This window comes from Miscanthus floridulus, chromosome 8, assembly GCF_019320115.1.
Source record: "Miscanthus floridulus cultivar M001 chromosome 8, ASM1932011v1, whole genome shotgun sequence".
NCBI lineage: Eukaryota > Viridiplantae > Streptophyta > Magnoliopsida > Poales > Poaceae > Miscanthus > Miscanthus floridulus.
Window position 1 is genome coordinate 145,867,901 of NC_089587.1, and position 19,682 is coordinate 145,887,582.

General features: G+C 42.0%; 1 protein-coding gene across 1 annotated transcript; it reads right to left on the bottom strand.

The window, feature by feature from the left end:
• Positions 1-773: 773 nt before the first annotated feature.
• Positions 774-5,733, bottom strand: LOC136477330 (U-box domain-containing protein 9-like). Its single transcript, XM_066475455.1, has 2 exons — positions 5,241-5,733; positions 774-2,003 (listed from the first exon to the last, which is right to left on the bottom strand). Exons 1-2 carry the CDS (start codon positions 5,541-5,543, stop codon positions 918-920), a joined length of 1,389 nt encoding a protein of 462 aa, XP_066331552.1. The 5' UTR covers positions 5,544-5,733; the 3' UTR covers positions 774-917.
• Positions 5,734-19,682: the final 13,949 nt, after the last annotated feature.

Below are 19,682 nucleotides of genomic sequence, written 5' to 3' on the forward strand. Positions count from 1 at the left end.
CCATAAATTTAGGTGGCCATATATAGCCAACCACAGGCGCGGGCTATATGACTTTGTAAAATAGCAAGGTGTTGTGGATCTCTTTTTTTCAGAAGTTTTCTATATTTTATAAAATGGCTAAACAATGGAATTTGACAATTAATTTTAGCCAAGCGGTTGGAGTTGCTCTTAGGTGAAAATGAAAACTTTAATAATTTCTTTAATTAGTAGATCTCTAAATATTCCCGTCTTTTATCTTAGATTTCTCACTAACCAAAGATAAATAATAGGATTGGTGGCTCTTTAGAGTGTGCATAAGTTATAGAAAAAATATTGAAGGATAGAAAGATACCGAAAACGTTTTTTATTTAAAAATATTTTTAGGGACTTCATCCAACGAGCCAAAGCCCAGACAGCCCAGTGCCCACTGCCGACACGGTGGTTATCTCGAAAGCCGGAGAAAGACCTGAAAGGGACTTCCAGTCTTCCAATATGTAGTCAGCAGATTAGGTAACTGATTCCAATATGTACAAGTCAGCAGATTAGGCATCTGATTCGACAACGCGTGAAACATACGTCTCAGCGACCCATCTGTAGCACGGAGAATGTTGACTCATCTCAAGAGAAAAAAGGCATCACAAATCATGAGCAAACACCACCCATATTTCTGTGACAAAAATCCATGTACGGCACTAGATATGATTCAGGACCGTGTGCAAAGACCCTGAAGAAACAAGTGAACTGCAAATTTCAGATGAACAAGAACGTTTCAGAGGGGAAACCACCACTTACTCTGCGAGACGAAAACTGTATAACCTCATATATGTACCAAACCAAAGACAAGAGTATATAGCTATATATGCGGGCTGAATATATACAGCGAAGCAACCAACACCCCCCTTATTCCCCTAATTACACAACCATGGTAGGCGGGGGCACTAGCAGGAGTAGTGCGGCTGGTGCAGGGTCCTCTTCATCTTATCAAGGATCCCGGCAGCCTTCCGCCGTGCCCTTGAAGTGCCATTCTGCGTGAGCCAGGCCAGGGACCCGTTCAGCTTCTCGTGCTCCGCAACCTCTCTCAGTTTGGTGCGGTCGTACATACAGACCGCGAAGAGCACCGCAACTGCATTCTCCTTGTTGCGCTTGCACTGGTCTTCCTTTATAACATGGAGCATGGAGGCCACGCCACCAGTCTCGCCGATCTCCTCTACTGTCTCATGGTCGCCCGACAGCAGGGCAAGGATGGCCAGAGACTCGTCCACGAGCGAGTCATCGGTGATGGCCTTCAGGGTCACGTCAATAACACCACTCTTGGTGGCCCTTGATTTGTTCTCGTGCAACATGCAGAGGTTGAATATAGCTGAAGCTGCATCTTTCTTCGCTATCATGCTGCCATGTTCGAGGAGATCCACCAGAGGTCTCATCACGCCTAGTTCGCCGATCTTCACCTTGTTGCTGTCAAGGGCAGATAAACTGAAGATGGCAGCTGCAGCATTGCTCCGGGCCTCCATGGTTCCTGATTGTAAGGTCCTTATGAGGAACCGGATTGCCAATGGGTCATCTCCAATAATCTTCTTGTTGCTCTCATGAATAGAAAGATTAAGAATAGTTGTCACCATATCCTCCAGAACTTCTGCATTGTTTTCTAGCTCTGGGTTGGATGCTATGGAAATCATCTGTGAGATTGAATCCGGTTTCTCTCCTATGGCTGCTCTTAGTGAACTGTTGCACTTAGTCAGCAGCCTGAGATCTTTAATGGCTTCCCTCTGCTCAGATAGGTTTGACGACGATGCGATCCTCTCAAATATTTTACTAAATGTCTTCCGCTCATTGTTTGTAACCAGATCTTCGTCTTGGTTCTCAACTGGTGGCAGAGTGATCCCATTATCTGTGCACCACTGTGAGATCATGCTTCTCACAAGGTGGTTCGGGATGATAATTGTATTTGAAAGGACTTGTTGAGTCTGTGGGCATGTCCGGTTTCCAGCACTTAACCATTCTTGAATGAAACGACGATCATACGTCTGCACAAGGAGTAGAATAGTTATGTCAAGCTTATGCCACAAAAAGAATTTATGACAATTCAGCAGTAAAGAAAGCAATTACTTATGAAACATATTTATAATAACCCATAAGCTACATGACTTTTGTGTAAGCATACAGAGAAACAAACAGTTGTATGAAGCAGATTGACTGATTTGTTACTTTTCTCAACCATCATGTTAAGCCAATACACCATTTTGGATTCGTGCAAAACAAGAGGATTTATGAATGCATCAATACACAACGTCAACATTAGGGACCACACAAAGTAGGAGTTATTTATAAAGAGAATTTAGTTAAATCACATCAGTCATTCAGGCACAGTGATGAATATGGGACCTCCTCCAGGAAAATGAAGCTGGTATACCAACCATTTTATTCAAGAAGAATCTAAATGAACCTATTTCTCCTGAAGGTAAAAGTGGCAGTGTCATACCAACTTTTTCATGCAAAAACGCTGCAAACAAAAGTCTCAATCGTATTTATTTGAACACAACTGGGTGGCGCAGGACTAATTAAAATTTGAATTAACTTGTCACGTCGTTTGTAAGGAAAACTTCGTATGCTTTTCCTTTCCCTGAATGATGGAATAAATTCTGAACAGGACACGCCGACAAAGGCAGCACCAAGTCAATACAGCAGAGCTAGGCCTTGTTTAGATTGCAAGTTTTTTCACTCTCTCCATCACATCAAATCTTTAGACACATGCATGGAGTATTAAATGTAGATAAAAAAATAACTAATTACACAGTTTGATTGTAAATTACGAGACGAATCTTTTGAGCCTAATTAGGCCATGATTAGACAATAATTGTCAAATACAAACGAAAGTGCTACAGTGCCAAATACTGATTCCTAACCTCAATCTAAACGAGGCCCTAGTATGGGATATAGCACATCTCCAAAGGGACAGGCAATTGAAGTGTTAGGGGGTGTTTGGTTCCTACAGGAAAATTTTAGTCCCTGTCCCATCGAATGTTTGGACACATGCATGAAGTATTAAATATAGACGAAAAAAATAACTAATTGCACAGATTGTGGCTAATTTGCGAGACGAATTTTTTAAGCCTAATTAGTCCATGATTTGACAATGTTGTGCTACAGTAAATATGTGCTAATGGCGGATTAATTATGCTTAATAAATTCATCTCGGAAATTAGTCTCCATCTATGTAATTAGTTTTATAATTAACTTATATTTAGTTCTCCTAAATAGCATCCGAACGTCTGATGTGACATGGACTAAAATTTAGTCCAGGAAACCAAAAACCCCCTTAGAACTCTAGTATCCAAAACAAGTTAAAACTGAATCTTCAAACATTAACTTTTGTTATGAGCAGCTCTATTCCCCTCTTCAATCCATTATTTTACAGAATAATTCATCCATTGTGCAAATTTATATAAAAGAAACTTTTCTTTTTTAATTCAACATAATACATACAGTTACATGTTGACTCACTCCCTTCCAGAACTTTTATGGCTTTAACTTTCAATGATATAACATTTTCACTTGGTGGGGTGAAGCAATTGAAACAAGAACCAAGAACAACCCGGAAAGAATCAAGGTATATGTGCTGGGAATGGAAGTCTCTCAGCAAACAAGGACGAGTACCACGGCACCAATCACCCTGTTCGCTTGTTGGTTTCAACCAGCCCAAACCAACTAGCCAACAGTGTTTTTCTCTCACAACAAACCAGCACAAACCAGTTCAAACCAGCCCAGAAACCAACCAGTGAACAGACCGAATATAGCTCACCAAAAATAGCTAAAAGGTTCGTTCAATTGATGAGGTGATCACATCACACCGACAGAATGATGCAAACAAAATCCCAAGGCCATAAAAGCTGAATCTTTTCATGATTTGTCCATGCGAAGAACTAGGGAACGGCAAGTGAACATGGCAATAACTCGAGTCACATGCACTGTCCAACATGGGGGCCGTAAGACGGTCAGAGTGACAGCACCCATCTGAGATCACGTAATAATAAATAGTCGTTCCAAATCCAAGCCATAAAATCCGGGTCTCGTGTTGCAGTACGCAACGTCATCTCTGGAAAGAGAGCAGAAGTCGCACGCGGTTGCGTAATAAAGAGGAAGAATGGCCATGTGGGTTCATTTCTATTTATTCAGGTCTTGTTTAGATTGTAAATTTTTATAATCTGGACACTGTAGTATGTTTCGTTTGTATTTAACAAACTTTGTTCGATCATAGACTAACTAGGCTCAAAATATTCGTCTCGTGATTTACAACAAACAGTGTAATTAGTTATTTTTTTTACCTACATTTAATGCTCCATATATGCGTCTAAAAATTAATGTAATGGAAAATTGATGTAATGGAGAGAGAGTGAAAAAACTTAGAATTTGGAGGTGATCTAAACAAGGCCTCAATCAGAAATCGTAATTTTACATGAGCAAGCAAGAGGTTAAATAATTATGAACAGCACAGGAAATTAGAATACTCTGTGGCTCAGTAAGAACAGTCTACTTTAGCCCTTGCCTGGAGAATAACCACCAATAATCGAACGACAAAAGCAACAGTAGCGCTGAAAGAGAAAGTTGTATGTAATCCTCGCGTTCTCAGAATAATCAATCAAACGACAAAAAAGAAAAAAAAATCTGACCGTAACAAAAGGAAAAATAAAAAAAAATAGTAGACGGATTTTTTTTTAAACGCTGCTCAGCAGCCGCAATCACATCACGGGAGAGCGGCGAATCACGAGCAAAAAGTAGCATATGAAAAAAAATAAATCTAGACAGAAATAAAGGGGGCACAAACAAAACTGTTGGAGGTAGGAAAGGGACAGGTGGCGGTATCATCAGAAGCTTCTGGCGCACCACAAAATTGTGTGTGTGGAGGTTCAGACGTCGCAGCAGCGCTAGCACAGAGGAGAAGGACGAGGACACGAGAGTAGAGGAGGAGCAATCAAAAGCACTCGCGCCGGGAAAGGGAAGGTAAATTATAAGCGCTAAAAGGAAATTCGAAATCCGTCCCGTCGATCACTTCACTTATAACCAGGAAATAATAAAATCGCACTTCAATTCTTTCCTTAAAAAAATCGTATTAATAAGGCAGGCTAAAAACTTACTAGCTTGGTTGAGAAACGACAATGAACGCTAGTAAAATAAAATCCACCGACTGAAAGGAGCACATCCAATCTAATCGACCCCCCCAAAGCCACGGGGAAGGGAAGGGCGGAAGTCGAGGTGGTAAGTACCTGGCCGGAGGCGAGGACGACGGGATCCCTCATGATCTCCGAGGAGATGGGGCAAAGGAAGTGCTCCGGCACCGCGGCCTCCGTGCGGCGCTTGTTCTGCCCGCCGTCGCCGTAGCCGTCGCCTGCCCTGTTGTCCTTGCGGGGGCCAAGCTCGGCGTCCCTGAGCTTAGCGAGCGCCTCGGCCGCCTCGTCGAAGGCCTCTGCGTCGGCGCTCCCGGCCGCCACCGCGGCCACCAGGCGCCTCAGCCGGCGCCGCATCGCGGCCGCCTCCTCTGCCGAGGCCACCGGCGTCGGCTTCGCCATGCCCCCAGGCCACCTCTCCGCTAGCCGACGGTATTGGACGCTGCTAGCGCTGAAGCCTCGCGGTCGCGGTCGGGCCTGGCGCCGGCGGGCATGGAGAGGTGGCGGTGGAGGAGGAGATGGGGAGAGGAGAGGAGGGTTAATGGGGGGAGGCCGGGAGGGGAGGGCTGGCGGACGGGTGGTGGTGGCCTGGTGGGTTACAGCGCAAGGAAGAGAGGCTAAGCGGCGGGTTTATGCGAGGGGTGGGACCCGCGCGGGCACGTTTTGCCCCCTGATTGATTTGGTTTGGAACGGCGGGGCCACCGGGTTTGGGCCGACGTGTAAGCCACTGCTGGGCTAGTTTTATTATTATTATTATTTGCAAATCTATATGCTCCTAGATATTATCTCTGTGGGACATAATAAATTAGCCCGTGTTTAGTTCTAAACCAAAATTCTCAAAAAGTGCTACAGTAGTCATCATATCGAATCTTACGATACGTGCATGGAGCATTAAATATAGACAAAAAAAACTAATTGCACAGATTGGTTAGAAATCACGAGACGAACGTTTTGAGCCTAATTGGTCCATGATTGAATACTGATTGCCAAATAAAAACGAAAGTGCTACAGTATCCTAAATTCCAAAATTCGGCCAACTAAACACGAGGTTAATTAATTTCTGGAATCACTTAAAGTCAAACTATCTTAAATTTAATTAATTTTATGGAAAATTATAATATCCTCCGTAGATGTAGTTAAATTTAAAATAGTTTGACTTATGATAAATCTAAAAGTTGATTTATTCCGTGACGCAGGCAATAAAAATACCAACTTTACATATACGCAGAGACAGATGCTATAACAATTACAGTACATGGGTGCTTTTATTATTATTGATTTTGGTCTCGCATGTACACTATTTTTTTTTTCTGTGGAAGCAATGTGTCAGATGTAGAGTTTCAATATATTAGCCCTTGTTTAGTTACCTAGAATCAAACTTTGGCACTATGTAAAAAGAAGATTTTTCGTCACATTAAATTTACGGTACATGCATGGAGTACTAAATGTTGACGAAATCAAAAACTAATTGCACAGTTTTGTTGTACTTTGCGAGACGAACGTTTTGAGCCTAATTAGCCAATGATTGGACAATTATTACCAAATATAAACGAATGCTACATTTTGCTACAGTGCCTTAGATTTTTGGCGGCGCCAACTTTGATGGCAACTAAACGCGCCCTTAATAACAATCTTAGCATTCACGCTGGACGGAATGATGTTGACTTGCATTGTTTTCAGAAAAAAGGTGAGGAGGCTGATTGTGAGCACATTATTATGGTCAGACACGAGTGAGCGGAGAAGATTGCTCTAGACTTTATGCTAGCCGATGTTCATTTTCATGCATCCACGGACCATTGGCCATTTATGTTATTTGGTACTCCTACTAGTATATATCATTCATTGACTCATCAAGTTTAAATTCCTCCGTATTCGGTCAGAGTTTTATTTCATTTGTACACTTAGGGTGTGTTTAGTTCGCGAAATGAAAATTTTTAGGTGTCACATTAATGTGTCGGAAGGATGTCGGGAGGGGTTTTTAGATATTAATAAAAAAATAAATTACAGAACCCATCAGGAAACTGCGAGACGAATCCAATGATACTAATTAATCGGTCATTAGCACATGTGGGTACTGTAGCACTTAAGGCTTTTCATGGACTAATTAGACTTAAAAGATTTATCTCGCGATTTTGCCGAGAACTGTGCAATTAGTTTTTTTTTCGTCTATATTTAGTACTCTATGCATGTGCCGCAAGATTCGATGTGACACTTTGGGGTGAAAATTTTTGAAAACTAAACAGGGCCTTAGTTTTCTCATGTTCTATATATGTGGGTCCATGCTTCTTCCTTTTTTACTTCTGTCCTCCAAATTATATTTGCTGAGACTATAAATACAAGTTTTTGGAAACAACACTAAAATTTCTAGCTATTATTTTTTTAAAAAAAAATCCTTGGTGGTGAAACTATTTTTTCACATCTCTCACCAAAAACAAAAGAAACAGAAACCATATCCTTTCGTGTTTGTATTTTCCACGGCTCATAGGTGTATTCAAGAAGAATGATATGGAAACACACAGCCTATTCGGTTGGCTGGTTCGTGAAGAAGTACTGCTGGCTGGTTTGTGTGAGAGAAAAATACTGTTCCGGCTAAAAATTTACGATCGTTTACGATAAGCCACAGCCAAACGAACAGGCTGACATGGCTCCATGCTCTCTGCGCAAATAACATAAAAGGTCGTCATTCCATTTTGTAAAAGGATACGTGTCTGAGTGTGCAAGAGAGAGAGTCTGTTCTTTCCAAAAAGAGGGAAACCCTAAGAGAAAAAACCTTTTTAGTATTTTCATTGTGAACAAAATGTATATATGAATAATACGAGGACAATGCAACTTCGTTCTCTATGTGTAAGTAACATATAAAATGGATTTATGTTTTGGTTCCGAATATATGCCTGGGTGTTAGAGATTCACCTTTCCCACAAAAAGGGGAAAAGAAAAAATATATACTCCTTTTGTATTTTACGATGCACAATGTACATATAAGAATGACAAGAAGGCATTGTAACTCAGATGCTTTGAGTGCAAGTAACTTAAACGGTTTTCTGGTTTTGCGAAGAGATATGTCCCTGAACATGAGGGAGAGACCTACCTTTCCCGCTAAAAGGAAAAGGAAAAATAACATACTCCTATATTTCACACTGCACAAAAAGTGTATTCAGAATGATGTGAAGACACAACAACTTCATGCTCTGCATGCAAGTAACTTAAAAGTTTCTGTTTTGCTTAGGGATATGTCTGAGCATGAGAGATACCCGCCTTTCTTGCAAAAATGAAAAGAAAAAAATATAGTCCTTTTGTATTTTATAAGGTGCACAAAAGTGTATTAAAACGCTATAAAGACATTGTATCACCATGTTCTAGGTCACTAGGTGCACATAACTTAAAAGGGTTTTTTTCCCTGGTTTTGTGAAGAGATATGTGCCTGAGCACGAGAGACCCACCTTTCCCTCAAAAAAGAAGATGGAAATAGAACGCCATACTCCTTTTTATTTTCACAACGCACCGTGTGCCTCTTTGTAAATGAGATTTCCATATCAACGATGAGTATAGCGATCAAATATATATGAAGTGTTACACACTATGTGTGATTTATTATTAGTTGGTTCTCATCGTCGTAATCCATCTCCATGACGTTTATTTATGGTCATAAGTCGCACTTTAAGATCAAGTTTTTTTTTCTTGCAAGGAAATCAATATATACACTGTAAACGGATGTGCCTATATCCAATTTTGGAAAATATGATAACTTTGAGCACAGTTGTACGCACATCGACGTGGATAAATGCGCTTTTCATTTGGCGGAGGACAGTGCAATGGCAAGTATCCACACATTCTACGTGGTTTTGTTTGCACCCTGAAAATCCTCCCACAAGAGTTGTGTGACCCTGGCACCGGTACCGTGCAAAGTTACCATGCATGGATTAAAGCGTAGCGTGAGAGAGACCCGCCTTTCTTGCAAAAATGAAAAGAAAAAAAATTATACTCCTTTTGTATTTTAAGGTGCACAAAAGTAGATTAAAAATGCTATAAAGACACCATGTCGCCAGGCTCTAGATCACTAGGTGCACGTAATTTAAAATGGTTTTTTTTTTGTTTTACGAAGAGATATGTGCCTGAGCACGAGAGACCCACCTTTCCCTTGAAAAGAAAAACGGACAGAAAACGCCATACTCCTTTTGAATTTCACAAATAATGCACCATGTGCCTCTATGTAAATGAGATTTCCATATCAAGGATAGTGTCAAATATATATGAAATGTTACACATTATGTGCGCCTTGTTATTAGCTGGTTCTCATCGTTGTATGATCCATCTGCATGACTTTTATGGTCATAATAAGTTGCACTCTAATTAAGATCAAGTTTCATTTTTCTTAGAAGGAAATCAATACATGTATTTAGAGGGTGTAACACTATAAACAGATGTACCTATCTATAAGAGGAAAAACATGAAAACTTTGAGCACAACAGTATGTTGGCATGGATAAATATGCTTTCCATTTGGCGGAGGACAGTACAACGGCAAGTATTTGCACATTCTACGTGGCTTTGTTTGCACCCGGAGAATCCTCCCACAAGAGCTATGTGACCCAGCCTGGTAGCGATACCGTGCAAATTACCATGCATGCATGGATAGAAGCGTAACTGGTTGTCACTAGTGATTTGCGCGCATCCATGCGCGCAAGTCACTGACCGTGCTTATATCTAGGCAATGGAGAATTCACAATAGAAAAGCATAGATAGTGAATGAAATAGGCATTTGCCTGCACCATTCAGCTAACAGGTAGTCCAGCAATGTATTTTAAAACAGCTGCGATCACGTGCGATATGTCAAAACCACACATATATATTTTACGCGAGATATAAAGAGTGTTTAAATAGTACTTAGTCTTACACGAGGCAGGCCTACACCGACACGTTAGATGTCTAAGCAGTACATATATTTTACATAGAACAGTCTTAGGACAGAAGACAAAGGAGGCATACACTGCGAGATGGCACAACATAGCATACTACATACAACAAAAGTCATAATAGCAGATGATAAGATGTAGCCCCTAAGGAAATTGGCATATGCAAAAGAGGTTGCGCTGATCTCCAGTGCCATAGGAGCACAATGCTTAGCACATGTCATAGGAGCACAGGGTTAGCTATAATGGCCCTGTTCGTTTCTCTTATAATCCGTCTTTTTCAGCTTGTTTTTTTAGCCGGAACAGTGCTTTTCTCTCGCAACAAATTAGGCGGAACAGTGTTTCGGCTTTTTTTTCAGCGAAGCGAACGGAGCCAATATTTAAGGGAAGTAGCTACTACTCTTGAACTTCTCCTGGTCTTGGTTATGAAATGTCACTGTATTGAAGCCTTAGGTTCTAGCTGAATATCACCTCTACGCTGCTACTCATAAGCTTCTTCAAGGATCTTCCTACCCACGTCGAATTCTTCCGCTAGTATACAAAAGTGTGAAAAAGTGTTCATCGAAGTAAACTGGCAGCGAGAATGGTAAATGACATATAAGATGATTGGTTCTTTTGTCTATAAAAAAGATGACCATCTGTTCATTACCTGAGCTACCACCGAAGCATTGTTTTTTATGTCTGTATGTAGGTCTGTTGAATTAGAGTGACTGCAAAGGTGAACCTTAATGAAACTATTTTTGTAATATCCTGTGAAAATGTGCGAGTAGCTGTGGCTGCAACCTGTTTTCTATTGACTGTAATTTTCCTGACCTTCAAACTCTAATCTATAAATAGTATATCAACAATAACATATTAGTAATATAGAGGTTACATCTTATTTTGTGTTATTTTCTAATTTGCATAGAGAGTTTAGGTAAGTTATTTTTAGGATGTCATACATAGTGCATCGGCTTAAAATGGTCCAGACCCTAAAACAAGAGTGATTAAAATATCCCAACTAGAAGCAGTGTTTCCACTCTATTCTTAGCTTGATATGGTCGTATTAATATCAGTAATTGGATGCCTGATTCTAGGATTTTCCAAAAGCAGTGAAATGACAATTAAATTACTTGGATAAGTCTTTGCCAGGCTTCAAACAATAACAATATTTAGTTTAGCTTCAACCTCAATATACACCTGGCAAACAGACGTTTACAAAAATAGAAAGCAAATCAATTTGTGGGGCACATTCATAGAACAACACTAAAATGCTAGCGAAATGTATAGAAAGATAGGTTATTGGTGCTTAACTGCTCTCAAACTTCAACCTCGCCGAATATAATATGACATACTCAAAGCATTAGATGATTCAGTGTCAAAAATTACAAAGTTGAACATATAATCAGAAATGTATTTTATAGACCGGCTATCCATTTGCTTCCTACGCGATAATAACCATGTGACCAGACTGTAATTAACAATAAAAAAGAGCTGGCATGAAACATTGTTTGTGCTTTCAATTCTAGACCTTCTCGAACACCAGACAACATTTAACCCAATTACCCAATATTGTTAATAAAATGTTCATTTTGTTGGCATACATTTAACCCAACATGCTTTATATGCAACACATCAGTTGGTTGTGACAAGAAAAAAACATGAACACTGTAAGGTAGCTATCCGTTCAGAGGATATAGAGAAGAAAGGCTGGGACTTAAATAGTTTCTAATAAAATTCAATTTTAGAGAATGCGTAAAGTAATCAGACGTTGGACCTGAACACTTATGCTTTTTATCTGTCCAACAATCATTCCATGAAGAAATAAAAAAAGTGTGTGAATTAAACCTAGATTCAAGGAGCAATCTGATAGAATATATTATGGGAGGAACCAAACTATGATTATTATAGGATGAGAACACATTAGGTACTGAAATTATTGTAGTGGTTTGCGCGCGCCCATGCGTGCCGAACAGAAAGCCGGATTTCTAAACCATGCAAGACGTTCAAATACTACATATATATTACATGAGACATACATAAGCCGGATTTCTAAACCGATATGTAAGGTGTCTAAATAGTACATATATCTTGAGACAGTCCTAGGAAAAAAAGCCAAGGAGGCATAAGGTCAATTAACCACAATTAACCAGAATTTGCCACAACATAGTGTAAGGAACACAAGGTCAATCCTAAAAGCAAAATCTCTAGACTGAATGCTGAAATGCTTTGTAAAGGAATACGTACCTAAGGAGGTAATCATCCCTCCGAAAAAGGTACCATGAGCCCATGGCTCCTTCCATTCCTGCAATTGAAATGGTCGTATCAATTAGTGCTGAAAGTTAAAATATGCATCTCAAAAACAAAGTTTACAGGTGGTCTGTTCTTATCAGCACAACCCAACATGGCAACAGTTAACCATATAAGGCTAAAAATGCTAATCTAAACTGAAAGTGAGTGTCTTGCATGAACCAACACATTTTTTAGCCTGGTAAAAGAACTAAAAGTCAGCTTTGAATATTTATGTTAAGAGTGCGACGTATACATGCTAGGAATCCAAAGTGCATGGCCTCTACATGAACATCTTTTCTTGCAGAGTAATGGAGAAAGTAGATAAATGAACATCTTTTTCAAAGTGTAAACACCAATGCTGTTGATCCCTTTTTTAACCAATCAAATTCTTTAGCCATCAGAACTGACGAGGTGGTCATAAATATACATGGGCGCGAAGCATCTGCAGGACATTCAGATCAAGATGATTCAGACCTGTAAAGAACAACAACGGTAAGCAATCTGATGGAAAACACATATGACCAGACACCACACGAGAAAACTAAATGAACAAGACACAAAACAACTGAAAGCAAAGGATGTACGGGTCATCTCTGAACTCTGATTCTACTGGACTGTACGAATCGATTTTTGGAAGAAACCCCCTTCTCTTCCTTGTCCTCGATGCATCACAGTACACTTAGAAATAAGCATCAGCAATCAACAAAGGGAAACAGGAAAGCCCAAAAACCTCATGAACATAGAAGCTAAGAGAAGCATAGAGGAAACATGCTCAATCCGTCTCATCGTTTTGGATCGGGCATGGCCCCTCCACTCTCCAACCGCGGCAACATAGAAATCGAAATGAAGAAAAGAAACAAAAGCACACCCGAGTACAGACGAGAGCACGAACAGATGCATCGAGAAAGAAAATGTGGTTCGACCTCACTGGAACCCCGCACGCTGGATCTAGGTGTGTTGCTAGGAGGGGGCCGGTCGGTTGGGTCGCCACTGCACCTGCCCGCGTCCTCGACCGGGTCGCCTCCTTCCACTCCTGTCGCTCCATCCGTCGCCCCATTCGGGTTTGCCGCGCCCTCGGTTGGGCTACCGCCGGAGACCCACCGCCATGCTTGCCCCTACACCTTCCTCCTCGGTCGGGCACACGTGGACCGCAGGGCGGAGGTTGGGGATCTGGCCTCGACGGAGGGAGCAGACGAAGTACGAGCCTGAGAAAGGACTGGGAGGTCTAAGCATCACCGGAGCGAAAAAGAATAAGAGCGAGAGAGAGAGAGAGAGAGGAGAGATGGTAGTCTACCTCGCCGTCAACGCTAGATCCATCGCTGCCTGTACCAGGGTTGCCGCGCGGGGGCGCCTGTGACCGGGGCTCGTCCGCGCCATTGTGCCGCCACGTCGGGGCCCTCTCAGGCCTCTGTGCGGGGTTCCGCCTGCGCTGAGGCCACCATACCGGGGCCGCTACGCCGCCGCACCTGCACGCTCGCCTGCACCCTCACTCGTACTACTGCGAGAGAGAGGAGGAGCGGTGGAGGCACATGAGAGAGAGGGAGCGGTGAGTAGAGTGGAGAGAGGGGGAAAGCGTGGCGAACAGGGCTGATATTTTCTTTTCCCGCGCGCCTGCGCCACGGGCGTTGAGAAGCGTGCATCGTGCAAAAGCGTCCCCGGCCAATGGCCGCTCGACAACGGAAAGTGCTCCCTGACGGGTGACCCGGCGCTGGCCATTTCATGCTCGACGGCACACTGGCATAGTGGGGCCCACCGGTTTCAGGCCTACGACGACCAATGCAAGAGGGAGGAGATCAGCCAAGCGGGGGAAGTCTGGCTATACCATCACCGCCCCAGGTCAACGAAAGCACCACCGATCATCCGGCATCCGACGGCCGGCAGTCGATTCATCCACGTGGCCATCCTGAGGCCGCGCTGGGTCCTGCTGTTCTCTTTTTTCTTAATGTCCTCGTATAGTGGTATATGTTTACGTGAATGAGCGATGATAAACCGCACAGGTGGCCATTAATAAAAAGTTTAAAACGCACATGTGGATTGCTAGCTAACTCGTGGCATGCCTGCCGGCATATCCCACTTTCCACCTGGGATCCTAACCACTCTAGCTATCATGCAAATCAAATTAGTTACACAAGTGGCAGGATTACACGCTGCTGATCGGAACGCATGCAGATGCAGGCGAGGCGAGGCGACGCTGACGCTAGCTACCTCGTGTCGGCATGCCGTGGCGCTGCTGCGATGCCGTGCGTCGTGCGTGTCCCAGGCGGCAGCCCATGCCCATGGCCCACGACATCAAAGTAGAGGGGCCCCTAGCCGGCCGAGGCAGACAGGCGGGCCCATGCCTCGTCCCGGTCTTCGGGGGCGAGTGCGTGGCCGGACCGGACAGCTGGCGCTAGATAGTCTTTAGAGTTCCGTGACCCCACATGATCCGCCATCTCGCGCGCAGGACTGCAGGAGCAGGAGCAGAAGCAGAAGCAGGAGCTTTTAAACGTGCTCTCGTTTCTTCTGGAATCCTCCATTCAGCTTCCTAATTAGGGCTTTTTTAGAAAATTAAAAAAATAGAGGAATAGTATAAGAATGCATGTGTAAAACAAAGGATTCAAAACACAGGAATTGAATAGGAAAAGTCATTTGGATGAGTCCTAGGAAAAACACATGAAGCATAGGAGACATTTGGTATTAAAAGATGATCATGAATGGTAATCATCAACGTTCTGCACAAATGACTGTACATTAGCCTCAGTCTATCCTCGTGAAGCCAGGCTTTGCCTCAATCCTACGCGAAGGAATGAAAATAAGAGCTCAGCGCTGATGTTACGAATCCTTTGTTTTCCCTGTGAAACCAACAGCATAGGAAAAAAAAATCCTTTACTTCTCTCTCCTATGCCTCAGTCCTGTATTCCAAATGATGCTACAGTGCTCAAATCCATAGGAACGTGAATCCTCTACTTTTCCTTTGATCCTTATGTTTGTTCCCCCCCGCTTCCCGGCCTCCTCCCTTGAGCTTCGGTCAGCTCTTGGACGAAACAGGAATGCAAACGTAGGGGAGCGCGACGGTGATCATCGTCAATCATCTGCTGCGCATCGGTTCATCGTTCCCCATGGAGGGAGACGCGTACGAGGAGGAGCGCTTCGTCCCTTCCCAATTCCCATCCCCGTCCACGTTCACGTGCCGGAGCTGGAGAGTGGAGACCAATGCCAGATCGATGGTACCGGCATGCATGCCAAGGTACCAAGTGCCGCGGTCGTCAAAGTCAAACCGTCGTCATCCGTGAGATGAGATGAGATGCGCGCAGACGCAGCTGTAGTAGTTGCCTGTTCGACGCCATGCTCAGCCTCTGGGTCTGGAGTCGGCCCACTGGTTTTACGGGACACGGAAGGCTGCGGCGAAAGCTGCGTGTACGTGCCGCCCCCGCGTGTGTGAGAGACAGACTCTGCCTGTTCGGCCGAACTTTTTTAACCAAATAACGGTGTTTTTCTCCCACAATAAATCAATATCAACATTAGCATCGGTCGTTTTTTCAGCCAACCCAACAGAGCTTCTGTTTTCCTCTCCAGTCCGCTAAAGCTATGCTCCACCTCCACGGCGAGGCAATTCGGTGCACCCTAGTAGGCCTACAAGGACATGCATGATGGTTACAATACTAACTTTTAGCGCATACGTTCTGCTTCAGCAGTATTTTTTTAGCGAGTGTTTTTCTCTTATAATAAATCAACATAAGCAAATATAAGCCAAATTTCAGCGAACACGTGACCATAGCTTTTAACATGAATAACATCACATGATACTATCGTATAAACTTAAAATGTGTGTAAGAGCTTAGCTCTTAATCAAGAGTTAGCTTTCTTCTCTCTTCTATTAAAATATTAAAAAAAATACTTAGAGCTAACTTAAAAGTCGATTGTTGGAGCTGCCCTAAAGCATGTGTATATCAAGCAGATTTCTCTCTCTAGATTTTTTTTTGCAACAATTCCTCGTGACATGTCACTAAAAAACGATCGATCTGTATGCACACTTGAAAAGTTCATTCTGATTCCTATACCAGCTTTAAATTTTTCTCTTCCCTGATAAAGCACTTCCGTCAACTGGTGTTAGCTCTCTGTCTAGCACCGTTAGTAATACTTGGTTGAATAACGCGTATGTCTCGCAAACCAAGAATAGATTATTCATTTTATAGGATGACGACCAAACCTTATCTTATATTTTCAAGATTTTTGTGCCATGCTGGCACACACAACTTTAGCATGGAGCATGAAAAGGTTTTGGCTATGTTTATTATGCTGGGATTAAAGGAGAGGTGAGTTGGACCTTTTATCATTGTGTAACATGGATGAGCAATTTAGTAGGTGCAGTGTTCACCAAAACGCTAAGGCCTCGTTTAGTTTCACCAAGTCGGCGCCGGCTGAATTTCTGTAGCAACACTGTACCGTTTTGTTTTTATTTGTCAATAATTGTCCAATCGTTGACTAATTAGGCTCAAAACGTTCGTCTCGCAAAGTACAACCAAACTGTGCAATTAGTTTTTGATTTCGTCAACATTTAGTACTCCATGCATGTACCGCAAGTTTGATGTGACGGGGAATCTTCTTTTTCAAAGTTTAGAATTTGGAGTGAACTAAACACCCCCTAAACAGAAAAAATCGGCTACCTATCGTTTAGTGTTTCTTTTTTGATATTACACGGTTGTTTAAATGGGCTACACAGCCAATTAGGGCATGTACAACGCCAGGCTCTTATGGGCCGGTACAGCGAATTTCTTTGCCACCATGGAGTCCTGCATGCGAGCATGCAGCAAGCCTGGCGCTTACGGACGCACGCGGCGCTTCGCAAAGCAGCGACGCCGGGACGGGCTCTTCGCGATCTCGCGGAGAAGGACGCACGTAACGGTCGGCAGTTAGTACATGCAAGCGTTTCACTCCGTTGTAGATTAAGTTTTCTGGAGGCGCTTAAGAGCAAATATAATAGCAGGCTGTAAGCCAACTAAATGCTGAGTAGAGGAAAAAGGGGAGGAGAGAGAGGAGAAGCAGGCTGTAAGCTTACAGCCGATTTGGACATAAGAACCAAGAAAGTCTGTGAGAGAGACAAGTGAGCCATGTATTAACTGTAAAGAGCTAACTATTATATGAGTGGGCTGAGAGAAGGCTACAAAGAACCTTACAGCCAGCAAGCCAGCTGTATTATTAGCCTTGCTCTAATAATAAAGTATTTTTCTCTCTCTCTCTATATAAGAGCCTATGCATCGTACAAGCCCTTACAAGAAATAAACGGTCGATTAAACGCACGCGGCTGGTCTCTGACTAGAGTTTAAATGGCGTACAAATGGACTACATGCATGGCAGTTTATGGCAACACTGAGCATGTGCAAGCGCACTTGATAATTCCATAGACAATCAACGTATATGGCCACTTATGAATTTATTACACATGAAAGAAATAGGGTGCGTTCGCTGGTCTGACCAGCCAGTTTCAGCCAGTTGCTCCTCCTCACAATAACCAGCTAGTTTCAGCCGCTATGTTTAACTAGCCAATTAGATAACCAACCCTGTTGCATTGTCTTGATCTCTCCCCCTTTGTATAAATATTTCACATTTCAAATGCAAGTTTGAAAGATTGCACTGCTCTTTCTTTTTCTGCACAAAAGAATCCCTCCTAATTCAACAGCCAATTTCAGCCAAGTTTCAGACCAGCGAACGAGGCCATAAAAGAAAACAATCCATCTGTCATATGCTCGTGAGTCAAAATGATTTTTCTTTCTCGCTTTTCCTATGTCTCCATCCAGTCAGCCCGCTCGGTCAGTTTGTTTTAGTTTACAATCGTGGAGTCCCGAGTCCCAATCTATCCCATTGACACCATGTCCTGAAGCAATGCAAGTGAAAACTGGAATAGATAAGCACGAAGATGTGAATCTGGTGTGTGGCGGCCCCACGCTGAAACCCTCTTCTCCTCCATGTTCATTAACCATCCGTTCAGCGTTGGTGCAAATTAATAAACACCCGTTCTCCCGTCCAACGTTTCCCGTCCTTTTCCATGTTTCTTTTCTCGCGTGTATGTTTTTTTCGTCTAAAGTTGATTTTTTTGTTTTCTTCTTTTCTGTATCCCATTTTTCTTACAAACTTTAAAAAATAAATAATAAATACATGATTATGGTATTTAAAATATTATAAAAATCTTTTCATGATACATAAACATTTCACCACTAAATTATTGATGTAATTTTGATTACCGAAATAAAATTTATTCCCTCCGTTCCTTAATATAAGCCATATAGATTTCTAAAGAAAATTCTAAAATATAGGTACGTATCAACTCCTACATCGATTAGTTTGGAAATATTTTCACCGTACATAGCACATGCCTCAACCAATCCCTTAGATTAGGAAACAATCTGATTGGGAGAGAGAAGATGGCCTGATTTTTCTTTTTTTCCTTGGTCTCACATCTTTCCCCAAGCCGTGCGTTAATATTGGTACTAAAAACTATATGACTTATATTAAGAACGGAGGGAGTATTATTATTAGAACTTGGATCAACTGATGGTTCAACTAATTAAACCGTAGGCTCAAATCTTGAGCAGTTGGTCAACCTAATTAAAAGAAATGTATCTACAAATTATATGTATATGTCAGTACAATTTTCGATAAAACAATGAGAGCTGACCTGTAAAAATCGAGAGAGGTCTCATTAATGGATAGACCAATCCTCATGATGATAACTAACTCTTTGTTGACTTTTATTTTTACAGGTTCTCAATAGGAATCACAGAACTCAATATCTAACTCACCAACACGTGGACGTTATGAAAATTGAAGCTACGATAAATTTATGAGTACAAATTTTTTTGGAGCTTACAATAGGAGAAAAAAATATCAAGGTTGTATTTTAATTGATATAGATGTCATAGTCATCATAAAAAAAATTATAGATGCAAATTTATAGAATGGGAAAACCAAATATATATGTAATATTCGTTTTTCATTAGCATTTAATAGTATTTTTTTCTCCCGTTGCAACGCACGACCATATGCATAATATGTGAAATAAAACCTGATTTCCTAAAAAAACACTATATGTTTTTTGAGAGGTCACCCTGCTTTATCTCCACCTAATTTCAGTCATTTTTTTGTCCGGAAAATTTTTCGTCTCGTACTCACAATCACAATCTACAGTTGTCGTTCCTTCCCCAAACACATATATAGACGCACCCAGATCTCCGTGGGATCTTCTTCCCAAAATCAAATCCAATGTAATACAAAATCGAATACAGTACATGTCAAATACCAACAAGACTATAAATACTAGCCATCGGCATCTCATGTCACCACTACTAATCAAATCAAAGCAAGACAGAATAGATCGAATCGAG

Excerpts from the sequence above, each read along its gene's own strand:
- LOC136477330 (XM_066475455.1), bottom strand. The coding sequence starts at position 5,543 with ATGGCGAAGCCGACGCCGGTGGCCTCGGCAGAGGAGGCGGCCGCGATG. Across the intron at positions 2,004-5,240 it reads TCGTCCTCGCCTCCGGCCAG|ACGTATGATCGTCGTTTCAT; the intron begins GTACTTACCACC and ends CTCCTTGTGCAG.